The sequence below is a fragment of the Lutra lutra genome, chromosome 2 (assembly GCF_902655055.1).
Source record: "Lutra lutra chromosome 2, mLutLut1.2, whole genome shotgun sequence".
NCBI classification, from domain to species: Eukaryota; Metazoa; Chordata; class Mammalia; order Carnivora; family Mustelidae; genus Lutra; species Lutra lutra.
Window position 1 is genome coordinate 209,597,179 of NC_062279.1, and position 12,758 is coordinate 209,609,936.

Sequence of the window (12,758 nt, forward strand, 5' to 3'; positions counted from 1 at the left end):
TCCCAGGGTGGTGGGATTGAGCCCTGTGACAGACTCCACACTCTGCCAGAGTCTGCTTGGGACTCCTTCCCTATCTCTCTCCCTCTGCCCCTTCCCCTGCTCACACTCCCTATGATAAAATAAGTAAGTTCAAAAAAAAAAAAAAAATGAAAAGAAAAAAGAGAAAAGGGGCGCCTGGGTGACTCAGTGGGTTAAGCCTCTGCCTTCAGCTCAGGTCATGGTCTCAGGGTCCTGGGTTCAAGCCCTGCATTGGGCTCTCTGCTCAGCAGGGAGCCTGCTTCCCTCTCTCTCTCTCTACCTGCCTCTCTGCCTACTTGTGATTTCTGTCAAATAAATAAATAAAATCTAAAAAAAAAAAAAAAGAGAGAGAAACAAGAGAAAAGACAACAGGTAAGAAATGTCAACAATTTTGGAAGCTAGAAAATGGATTATGAGTACTCGTTAGCAAGTTTGTAGAGAAGACATTAAGATGCAAGCCGATCCAAGTCATAGAACCTTGAAAGGGATCAGAAAGTGGAGAACATGGTACTTGTAAGCATACAGTGTTTAAGTCTGAGAAGAAGAGACCAGGTATAAAGGCTCTAAAAGGAACATGTCACCTGCAGGGCCTTTCCCACATTTTACAGCCATATTGCTTCCTCTCCCTACCCCTGACAAAGGATAATAAATATTATTTAAAGACAATATCAGAGAGGCTCTAAACTCAGACACCATGTGCAGTTGAGGCCAGAGTGACCAGCATATTAAAGTCAGATGGATTAAGTGAAAAACCTGATCTTGAATATCTGTATTTTGAATATGGTGACCATTCCCCAATCTCTGTCTACAGAAAAGTTAACAGAAGGTAATACATCCTCGAAACAAGGGGATAAAAAACCACATGAAAGCTTACTCATAGGACAAAAGAGATCTTTTGGAAATAAAAACAATAGTAAAAATTTAAAATTGAATGGAATTATTATAATATAAAGTTGAGATACTCTCTCAGAAAGGAGAGCAAAGAGAGAAAGAGGAAAGATAAGGAAGACAGTAAATTAGTCTGAGATCCAACATATGAATAACAGCAATTTCAGGGGCACCTGGATGGCTCAGTGGGTTAAGCCTCTGCCTTTGGCTCAGATCATCATCTCAGGGTCCTGGGATCGAGCCCCACATTGGGCTCCCTGCTCAGCAGGGAGCCTGCCTCTCCCTCTTACTCTGCCTGCCTCTCTGCCTACTTGTGCTCTCTCTGTCAAATAAATGAATAAATCTAAAAAAAAAAAAAAATAACGGGAGTTTCAGAAAAAGAACATGAAGGAATCAAAGGAGAGGAAATCAGAGTAATACAAGAAACATTCCTAGAACTAAGTAACATGAGTTTCCAGATTGAATGAACAGAACAAGGACCATAGCCAGCTATGTAATCCTGAAATTAAAGAACATCAAAAAGGAAGAGAGATTTTAGTTTTCAGAGAGAAAACACAAAGGCCTGGCCATTAGAATAGCACCACATTTCTCAATAGCAATGTACATGTGCTGAAGAAAAGCAGAAGAATGTTCTGTGTTAGGCACTGTTGGTGATGTAGCGGTGAGTGAAGCGTACCAAAACCTCTGCCGCCATGAAGCTCACTTTCTTGACAATAAGTAAAATTTGCCCAATGTGGGGCACCAGGGTGACTCAGTCAGTGAGCATCCGACTCTTGATTTCGGTAGTTCCAGTTATGATCTTAGGCTCGTGGGCTCGAGCTCCATGTCAGGCTCCATGATGAGAGCAGAGCCTGCTTAAGATTCTCTCTCCCTCTCTAAAAAAAAGATAAAAAATAAAAATTTATATAATGCTAGATAAGAGGTAAGTACTCTAGAGAAAAATGTATTGAAGGGGAATATTATTTTTCTGGATGTAGAGGGGAGTAGCAATGTCTTTAATGAATTAATTTTTTTAGAGTAAGTGAGCAGGGACAGGGACAGGGGGAGGGCGCAGGAGAATCTCAAGCCGACTCCATGCAGAGCGCAGAGCCCCACGCAGGGCTTCATCTCATGAGCCTGAGATCATGACCTGAGCTGAAATTACGAGTCGGCTGCTTAGCCAACAAGCTACCCAGGCTCACCATGGGGGTGGGGAGTAGCGATTTTAAATAGGGTTGTAAGGGATTTAAATGAAATCATGAAGTGAAGATGAGGAAACTGAAACTCAAAGAGTGAGTAACCTGGTCGCGGTCATGGAGTTAACAAAGCTCACACAAGCCCAGCTGAACACAGTAGGGAGGGCGTCTGGAATCTTGGTGCATTGATCATACCATAAAAGCTGTTCACGCTTACTGAGACTCTGAGACTGGTCAAAACCAAGCTCAGGCTATGCTTTCAGACAGCTCTGAGGAGGACTGGGCTGTGCCCATGAATCCACATACAGAAAGAAAACATGATGTTTGTGTTCATTTTTATTTCAGGCCAAAGAATCCCAAAAAACGAGAAAGGCTCTTAGGAGGATGTGGCGGAAACACTTCAGAAAGGTCATAATCATCACTGTGGTCATCCTCCTCTCCATCATCATCATTCTTCTAAGTACGAATGTGATACCAACCTGACCCCTTTCCTCCCCATGCCCAGCAATTACCAATAAATGGTTACGTGTAAACAGAGGAGTCCACAACCAGCAATTACGAAAGTATCCTCTGGTGCAGGAAGTCTGCAGGAAGTGGGGCTTGGATGTCCTTCCTCGTGCCTCGGTGGGCCTCATCCCTGCTGCAGTCCCATTTGTTGTTCCCACTTCCAGCTATTTCCCAGCCTCTCATCCCTTAGTCAAGACGAGGAGCACAAACCGTGGAATCACATCACTGAAGCTTAACCCTCCACTCAGCCACATACCAGCTGGGTGACTCTGGACCAGTTATTTAACCTGTGCCCTTGTCTCCTCATCTGTAAAATGGAGCTGATAGCAATACCGCATAGCATTATATCTACCACATAGCACTATCTGAGTGTTAACTATTACTTCCTAGGGAAAAAAATGATTGCGTTTGTGGCATTAAATCTCTATTATCTTACTCCTTAGGAAAAAAAATGACTGTGAACTTCTAATTTCCTTAGAAATAGGAGTCTTAACACGAGTACACAGTCCAGAAACAGACATTCACCTCTTCTACATATTCTTTCATTTGAAATGACAGCTCAACCCACTGTTTTATACTAGACATTTCCTTGGATAAAAATTTTTAAATTGGGCGCCTGGGTGGCTCAGTGGGTTAAGCCGCTGCCTTCGGCTCAGGTCATGATCTCAGGGTCCTGGGATCGAGTCCCGCATCGGGCTCTCTGCTCAGCAGGGAGCCTGCTTCCCCCTCTCTCTCTGCCTCTCTGCCTACTTGTGATCTCTGTCAAATAAATAAAAATAAAAATCTTAAAAAAAAAAGTCTCTCATCAATTTTACAATGACATAAAGAGGTAGAAACTATTAAATATAATGTAAGGCACATAGAACAGTGGCTGGCAAAGAAGTGCTAGGTAAATGTTTGTTCGCAATCTATTTGGCAGATGAGAAAGTCGCCAAGCTAAATGCCATGTTCAGGGTCACAGGGCTAGAAAGCTGAAGATGTCACTTATTCAAGTACCGGCTGTGCATATATGAAACCCTTCCCTTGAACCCGAAGTGGACTGTCTCATGCCGTGAGTTAACTGCGGGCCAGATAAGACGCAAGACGGGAGTATTTTCGCTTTTTGCAGATTGGGAGGTTGTTGTGAGGCGGCTGGGGAGAGACCGGGATCGGAAGAGGGGGTCGTGAGGCGAGGAACCGTCACGTATTTGGCTGCTGTTATTTTTGAGGCCTATCCAGTGTCTCCCAACATTTCTGTAATTTGTAATCCTGTAGAAAATACACTTGTGGGGGCACGTGGGTGGCTCAGCAGGTTAAGTTGCCTACCTTCAGCTCGGGTCATGATCTCAGGGTTCTGGGATCGAGCGCCTAGTCAGGGAGCCTGCTTCTCCCTCTCTCCTCCCCAAGCTCATGGGTGCTCTGTCAAATAAATAAAATCTTTAAAAACATATCTGTTTGCTGATCGTGAGTACCAGACATCAACCTAAGGATCACCTCATCTCCCCCCTCCCCAGTGTCACACAGTAGGATGCCAATACCCAGGAGCCTAGAACTGAAGAGCGTGTGACCATCTCCTTGCTCCCCGCGTGGAGCACCCTTAACCCAGGCACAGGCTGTTACCCCAGTTGCAGGCGGTGAGTTCCACATGATGCCTGTTTTCCTAGAACTTTAGAGTTAGGAAGAAGAAAAGCACTTGTTTAATAAGGAGCATTTACCTGCTCTCTGTGCTACCCTTGTCAGAAAATGCCTGAGTAGAAAGAGACAAATATTAAGGCAATCTTAGACTTTTCATTTACTTCTGCATTCAAATATTGTTCAGCTCCTATTCTGCACCCAAACAGTTCTAAAACATCAGGATTTATTTTAAGTCACATTGATAGAGACAACGGATGTTTGAGAAATTAGGTGCTATATAAATGGAAGTATAAGAAATGGACCTAATCCCAAAGGAAGCTTACATTCCAACTGAGGAGGCAAGACCAATAAAACTCACAAACACATTAAAATAACAATGTCTACTTAAGTGGTACATTGCACGGCAGAGAATAAATTCCAGAAAGATAATCAACACCAGCTTCAGTCACTGAGGAAAATTTCATGGGTTCTAAGTGGGATAGTAATGGAATCTTATAAGAAATTCAATTTATCTCGACAAAGACCGTCAACAGCAACAGTGACGTGACCGAGCATTTACTATGTGCCAGTAGCTGTTTAAGTACTTCAGAGATTCTCAATCCCCACAAACCTCAGGTCGGGACTGTTATTTCCAATTTACAGTCAAGAAAACTGAAGGATAAGCAGTGTCACTTGCCTGATTCCACGGGGCTCGTAAAAGAAAACCGGATCGACAAACGAAGACACAGAGGGCCATGGGGGTGCAGGTGGCTGTGCACTCATGCGTCGACGGGGCTGCCGCAGAGCCCAGCCTGTGTCCTCTTCATTTCCCCGCTCTCTGCGGTGCTTTCATTTACTCCCTTAACATTGCCTTCTCTAGCAAATAGCCTCTTTTGAATTCCAAACTGTTTTCTAACTCTCTACTGGATATCATGCAAACACCTTACATTTTAAATCCCAAAACTCAACCACCTATCATTCTTCCTTTCCCCACAAAAATGCTTACATGACTTTATTTCTTACCTCTATAAAGGGTATCTCACTATTCTATAATCCATATTGTTTTAGCCTATTTTCTGCTCATTTCAGGAAACCCAGAAGTGTTACAGAAGCAAAGTGGGGAGTCCCGGCAGATGGCTAGGGCACTCATGCCATTACAGTGCACAGCCATATGTCTCAAGCTTGGCCGTATTATACTCTTCATATTCAGGTCGCCCAGCACATACAGGTGTTAATGCTTGATATGTTTTCATATGCATGATTTCCACAGCTCTTGAACAGTCATAGCAATGAATATGAAGCTTTGGTTTTCAACCCTAAATCATCTGATTTACCTAAGCGATAGAGATGCCTGGGCTCTACCCCCTCAAGTGTCTACTTAAGGCTGAGATACGGCCTCAAAGTGTGTGCCTCATATCACAATAAAGAGCCACCAACCCCAAAGAACTCTTAGATGCCTATCATCCAACACCCATACCTGAGGAAGACAGTTTTCACTTGAAAAAACTGATGCTTGCAGAAGTCCAATTTTCTTTGCCCAGCATCACAGGGCAAATAACAGAGCTGGACCTCAGAAACATTCATTTGAAATAATTATTTCCACGGACTATATTAGATTACTAATTATTTCAATTTCTAAGAAATTGAAATAGAATGTCTCACATATCTTAATAAATCTTTTAAAAAGGATTCTTTTAACTTGTTTTAAAATTTCATATTATCTCATTATAGAATCACGGCAGAGACTAAAACAACAAAACCCATTATTTAATTTGGCCTGATCTTTAGAACAAAAAGGCCAATCACAAGCTGGTTATAGACCAGTTATTTGTGGCAGAGACCCGCTCGGCACCACACCATGACCTGCCACAATGACAACCTCTTCCCACAGGCCAGCAGTAAGACTTGACCCATACTCCTCAGAAAGTTCTCAATGGACACATAGGAAATGGAATAGTGAAGCAATGTTGTTAGGCTTCCTCTGTATTTACACAGAGTGTGAATACCTTGGCTAACATTAGCGCTACTTTACACATCTAATACAATATGTCATCCTCTGAAAAATCTACACGTCTGCATGACCAGCAGATGCCCACCAGCCGCTCTCTCAGTGCCTCACATTTGACAGCAAAACCGGTAGAGACAAAAGACAGAGCATCTCCACAGAGTCTTCCTACTCCTATTATTCCTCCTCATGAACATTATGGAAAAAACTCAAAATTTCCTTTTTTCTTCCATTAAATCCAGTGACTCTTCAACTTAAAGCACTATTTGACCATTACACCTAATCTTTCAAAAGAATCCCATCATTTAACATTATTATGACATTTTAAACATGATAGTAGTCTTACCTTTTCAACTAAGAAAATAAGACCTGTTATTTCAAGGTATTCATCCAAGAGGGGAAAGCTTAACTTAAAAAAAAAGAAAGAAAAGAAAAATACAGTGCAAAAAATGCATGAGTGCTATAAGAGTTTAATTGTAAGACAAAAGCACTACATTATAATTTGAACATAAGTAATCTTCCAGAAAAGAAAATCTAGTGCAAATTAAAACCCCATAAAGCCCACTATAAACTTAATATGAAGACTAAAAATAGGCTTCTAGAAATGGAAACACTTGGTTCTAACAGAATTTGCTGGAGAAGGTCTTGAAAATGTTAAGTGGTACAGAGAACATGTTAGTTTAAAATCAAGTCAACCAGGTACTAAAAAAAGACATGCTGATAGTCTTAACACATAAAACTAATTGACTAGTAGTAGCATGCTTTATATATCAGTGATTGTAGCAGTGTACAACAAATTTCTGAGCATTTCAAAGTTTTATTGCCTTAGCCAATTTAACTACACTGTAATGAGCCATCTTCCAATTTTTTTTAAAGGGTTCCACTTCATCAGTGAGATTGTCAAGTGTCTTCTAAAAATGTGATTAACCCTGTGTAACCCAAGGCCATCCATACAACCAAAAAATAGGGCAATTATAGAATTTTTTCTTGAGTACTTATTCAAAGCAGACCTTCCATGACATGTTAAATGTTGCTTTTAGGTTCTGACATTAACAGACCTCTTAAGTTTCTTCCAGTATTTTATTTTTGGGAGAAATAAAAGATCCAGAAAAGTAACCTTGCATTCAAATTCTTAAGTGCAAACAAAATATAGCTTATCCAGTTACAAAATATATACCAAATAACCTTGAAGGAAACAGTCTTCTGATCAAGTGTCTTAAGTTTCTCAAAATAGAATTTTAAAAAATCCAATAACCTCTATCATTGTTTAACGAGTTAATGCAAAGCTATCTGTACTTTCTCTGGACTGAAAAATTCCTCTCATGACCATTAAAGTAACTGATCTGAACTGTTCTTACCAAAGAACACCTTGCTCTTACTTACGATCTACTAATTCCTATGAAGCCTCACCTTTTATAAGTAGCACAATAATTTTGTAAAGTCCTTTTTTCACAGTCCTAGAGCCCTCCTTCCCCCCAAATTTACAGAGCTTACAGGGGAAAATTAATACTCAACAGTTACCCACTACTTGGGTCTTCCTAAATTGCACAGTCCCTTGGATACCAGTCATTACCTAAGGCTACCATACTCCGGCCATTCAAAATGGGAGGCTGCTGGAATTACGGGAGATCCTGAAAGATACTAAGGACAGTGGGGCAGTATGTAACCACCTGAGACAATTCCAGAGCTGCTGACAGCCAGTTCATCAAGGACCAGTAAGTAGCACTGACACACCAAAGATGGGCGACATGCAATGAGAGCATGTCCGGAGAAAACTTGAAACTGAGCCGACTCGCCGCGTTTCCGCCGAGAAAACTTGAAACTGAGCCGACTCGCCGCGTTTCCAGGCTACTGCTACTCCTGCGGCCCTGCAGCCCTCCCCCACTGGCACACCGCTGCTCCCTGTCGTCTTGTACACTCATTTGGATACAAAGTCTTCCCAATTTTTTTTTAAGCTAGACTTAGAGGAGTTCATGATTCAAAGGCTGGAGTGGTGTTAAGATTTATGGAACATGCATCTTTGTCTTTACACAAGATAAAAGTAAAAAAAAAAAAATCCTTATGAAACAGCATATTTAACCATTTTAAAGGGACAATATGTAAAACTTTACTGTAGCAAAGATCACTTGGGGGGGGGGGGTGATATACAAGTTCCCAGGCAACAGCCCCAAACAATTCTGATTCTGCAAGCCTCTTGAAATGAGGATTATAATCAATCCTTCCCCAAATTTGTCAGATTATAGGTAACTAACAGCAATTAACAAGCCAAGCTGACTCAGTCTGCACAAGCGGATATTCCATCTTGCCAGAATCAGTTCAGCTGTGGAAGTGTCAGACTGGACTCGCCAACATGGTCAACCACGAAGGGATCAAGAATGCACTCTTAGCCTGTCAAAAGCCGATAGTACATATCAGGTTTTATGAATAGTTTGGAATCATGCTTAAATGTCAGAATGCTGGTAAATTACACTAAGTAAAATGCTACCAAAGAAATTTACTGAGATGTGCTAGTATATTATGTATGGACCTAATTTTGACATTTCAGGTTAATCTGACCCCAAACCAAATAAAATTATGTATTTCAGAACCAAACAAATTCGGTTCTGGTTTTCAAAATTCCCAATACCTCAAAACACTAAACAAAGTATTTTTTAAAGTACAAGGTAACAATTTCAAAGAACTTTTCCAAGCAGTGAAAAAACAAAAGCACATATAGAATGCAAAGATCTAATAACTTGGATCCTAATATTAATGAAACCACCTTTCAAAATTATCTCTGCATGAATGACAACCGGACAGGTGCTCTGCATAACTAACTTGTGCACAACAATGCAGCAACTGCCGACCCAGCGTGGAAATAGTCATTAGTAAACAAAACTTGCAACCTTAAGAAATTCATTGAAGGTTAAGGAAGGAATGAAAGACAAACCCAAAACCCCAAGAAGAGAGATTACAACTCACCTGGTAGCACACATCTAGTAAAGCAAAAGGTATTAAAACTTGAACTAGGACAGCAGACCAAGGAAGCTCACACATTACTTGAAAAGAAGTGGGACTGACGCATCCGGTAGGTCTGTGAAACTGGTGAATTTAAATCAAAGCTACCTAACACTGTCCATTAATAAACAAATTTGTTCTGTAATAAAGAACTTTACTGTAAAACATACTTTGGTGGCCAAATTCTGGAAGGTACTGTTCTGGAATACTATCTCTACTTTACCTACCCCTTTGTGTTCCCCCAAATCCTGCATCACCATCCACCCCCACGCAAATAAAAAAACACTGCTAAAAAGCAGTTAAATCACTTTTAGTCCCTTCTGAAACCATACTAAAACCCAGTACTTTAAAAAGCTGGTGGGTGGGGGGGCAGACAACATTTAAAAACCATGACACAGAATGGGAGAGGAGACAACAGCGACAGAATCTTGGAAACTGCAAAGCTGATGAACTGGTAAAGGACTCAAAGACAGACAAGAAAACCGAATATGCCATCAGCAACGCAGGTATTCAACTGTACCACAGAACACCCCAAAGGCGCAGTAACTGACAGCTCAGGTACCTTTAAAAAGAGGTAAAACTAAGAGGCTTGGTTCAAAGTCTGTTTGACAAGCAGTTAAACGCCAAGTTCTTCTGTACTGACAAAGCGAGCCCTACATTCCTGGCAGAAAGCGGAGTACCGGAAGTGGGCAAGAAAAGGAGCTCTCTGTACGTAATTGGAAGAGAGCAAGCGAAGAGTTCAGAACCTTCGTCGGCCTTCCCTCACTGGATCCCAGCACTGCAGCCAGGTGTTCTACCCTTCAGGCAGGGGAGTGGACAAAGACTTCCAGTGAACCTGACCAGCTTAGCAAAAGGGAGGGGAAAGAGATTATCAAGGGGTTCCTAATAAAATGACAGTCCACTCAACAGTGAACCCCAAAAGTAAAAGGCCCTAGCCCATGGGGCACCTGGGTGGCTCAGTGGGTTAAGCCGCTGCCTTCGGCTCAGGTCATGATCTCAGGGTCCTGGGATCGAGCCCCGCAGCAGGCTCTCTGCTCAGCAGGGAGCCTACTTCCTCCTCTCTCTGCCTGCCTTTCCACCTACCTGTGATCTGTCAAATAAATAAAATCTAAAAAAAAAAAAAAAAAAAAAAAGGAAAAAAGGCCCTAGCCCAATTCACAACATCCAATTAGCTTTTAAATTGCCCACTCCTAAATATGAGCCAAAGATCCCCAAACATTTGAGGGAAATTTAGAATATGAAAGGCAGAAGCCTAAGTGACAGGAAAGTAAAGCATCTGGAAACAAACCTTTGAAGTTATTACTAATAACCTCAGACATGAGGAAAAAATAGTGTATCCAAGTAAGAATACGTTGCTGTTTATAACACAGGTTGAAAGGGGGAGGAGTCTTGGAAATCAGATAATTAAAACCTTTAAAAAAAAAAAAAAGAGCTGTAAGAGTTGTGAAAATCACTTCAAACACTGCAAGTGGCAAATAGAGGTCTAGAGCTTACACTCAAAAATTCCAGAACAGAAAAGACGGGTCGTGAATGGGATGAGCTAAGAACCATCTCAGTAGTCATCCCCAGAACTGAAGAGAAGTTTACACACCGGCTAGACCCACAGAGTATCCAACAGCATACATGAAATAATCCCATCATGGACTTTGAGAACACCGGTGGATACAGATAAAACCTTGAGCAATTTCAGAGTAAAAATACTTCATATGAACAACCAACCAAAGTACCATCCGATTTCTTCACTCAACCTACAACTCTAAAAAAAACGAGTGATCCACGGAGAGGGTATAACAGACCCTTTTGGACAGGGAGGTCCCCGGAGCAGGAGGGATGGGCTGCACAAAAAGCAGCTCTGAAATTCACAAAGTGGAGGATCTACATGGACAGGCAAACGGAAGCCCAGAATGATGGCTAAGCCCCAACAGTTATTCAACTATTTCTCAAGGGCGATGCGTTCAGATTGAAATACAGAAGAAAAGCATGAGGGTGATGGACTGATCTGCATAAAGGGAGAAATTTTCAATTCTGCAAATCTGGAACTACATCAGTGCCTGGCACAAAAGCATACTCATCTTGGTCAAGACCTAATGCCTAAAATGGACCAGAAAGAACCTCAGTATGACTGAGAATATATGGAAACAAGTAGTATAAAAAAGTCAAGCTGCTTTTCCTTAACCCTGCAACTCAGAAGTGGGAACGAATCATCCCAAACTCAAAATATTAAATTTCTAGGGGCAAAGAATTAAAGCGGAGTACACGATAGTCTGTTTTCTAATTACATCTACCAGATCATGGGCCAGAGTGGCATTTCAACATTACAACAGAGAATCAAAACCAGAGAGCTTTGTGTTAGACAATGTAGGCAAACCTCATTTCTTCAATCATTTCTTTAACCAGTTTTAACTCCTGTTTAAAAAAAGTTTTGATGTGGACTACTTACAGAAAATAAGAACAATGCTTCTTAACCATCCCAACACAAATTCTCTGACTTACATCAGGGGCCTCTGGACCTTTTCTGTAAAGGGTCAGAGACTGCATGTCTTGGCCTTTTACGGTTGTACTCAAACACTACGGCAGGGCGCAGAGCAGCCAGACACAACACAGAAGCAAGCAAAGCTGTGTGCAGTACGGTCACAGGAACACGCTGCGGGCCCCCAACTTACTGTGAAAGTTTAACTTACTTTAGTAGCACTCATTTTTGTTAAGATGTCTGCCTACTGGGGAGGTCTATTCTTAACAAACAATTCAACTCCACAAAGGAAACCAATACTTATTATAAAAATCACTTCCCTCTACTACTTACAGAATTTAGATCATTTCTCATTTATAGTGTTTTTTTCTAGCTAATTTTTCTTAGCAGTCTGGCTTGACTTAGCTGGCTAGACAGAGTCTTAAATTACCACTAGGGTAGAACATTTATTCTCTTGAGTCATAATTTGAAGAGATTTTTCCAAACTGATGAATCAATTTCCTAAATGCCAGTAACAGATACCAAATCCAACTCAAAGCTTACCAATTTTTACATTTACCAAATAAAACAAATGATAAAAAACAGAGGAACTCTTCTGCCCTAATCCTAAATCCATCAGACTCCCAGTTACACTTTCTTAAAATGACTCAGAACCGCTAACAATGTCTTCAAATACCAGTCTGAGATATTTTAAGGCCCTAACCAAAAACTAAGACTTCAAAATATGGAAATAAAATCATTCAAACAAATGAGCACACAGACAGAGACAGAATGCATTTCTTTAATCCTCCCTCAACACTTGAGGATCCATGGATCCACCACATCCCTAAAAACATCTCTCAACTACCTGCATTTCTATTATGATTAACAGATTTCCTCGGTCCGTATTTCATGGAAGCGTAAAGCATCATCTGTGCAGAAGGGTTCTTGCACATTTATCTAGATTTGTTCTAAAAAAGCTTAATACATATGAAGCAAAAACTGGGCATTTGGGAAAGTATTCATAGAAATCTTAACAGCTACATAAGGAAGTAGTATTAGAACATTCAACAAACAAATTAACTACATTAAGTCAATTTCCAATTTGGACAGGGAGGTCACATTG

The 12,758-nt window shown here is 41.0% G+C and overlaps 1 protein-coding gene across 1 annotated transcript in view; it reads left to right on the plus strand.

Moving 5' to 3' along the window:
• Window positions 1-3,272, plus strand: part of LOC125093919 (vesicle-associated membrane protein 714-like) — a 30,192-nt gene extending 26,920 nt beyond the window's left edge. Inside the window, 1 exon segment of the mRNA XM_047719671.1 lies at window positions 2,427-3,272. Coding sequence (XP_047575627.1) covers window positions 2,427-2,564 — 138 coding nt within the window. The 3' untranslated portion in view covers window positions 2,565-3,272.
• Window positions 3,273-12,758: the final 9,486 nt, after the last annotated feature.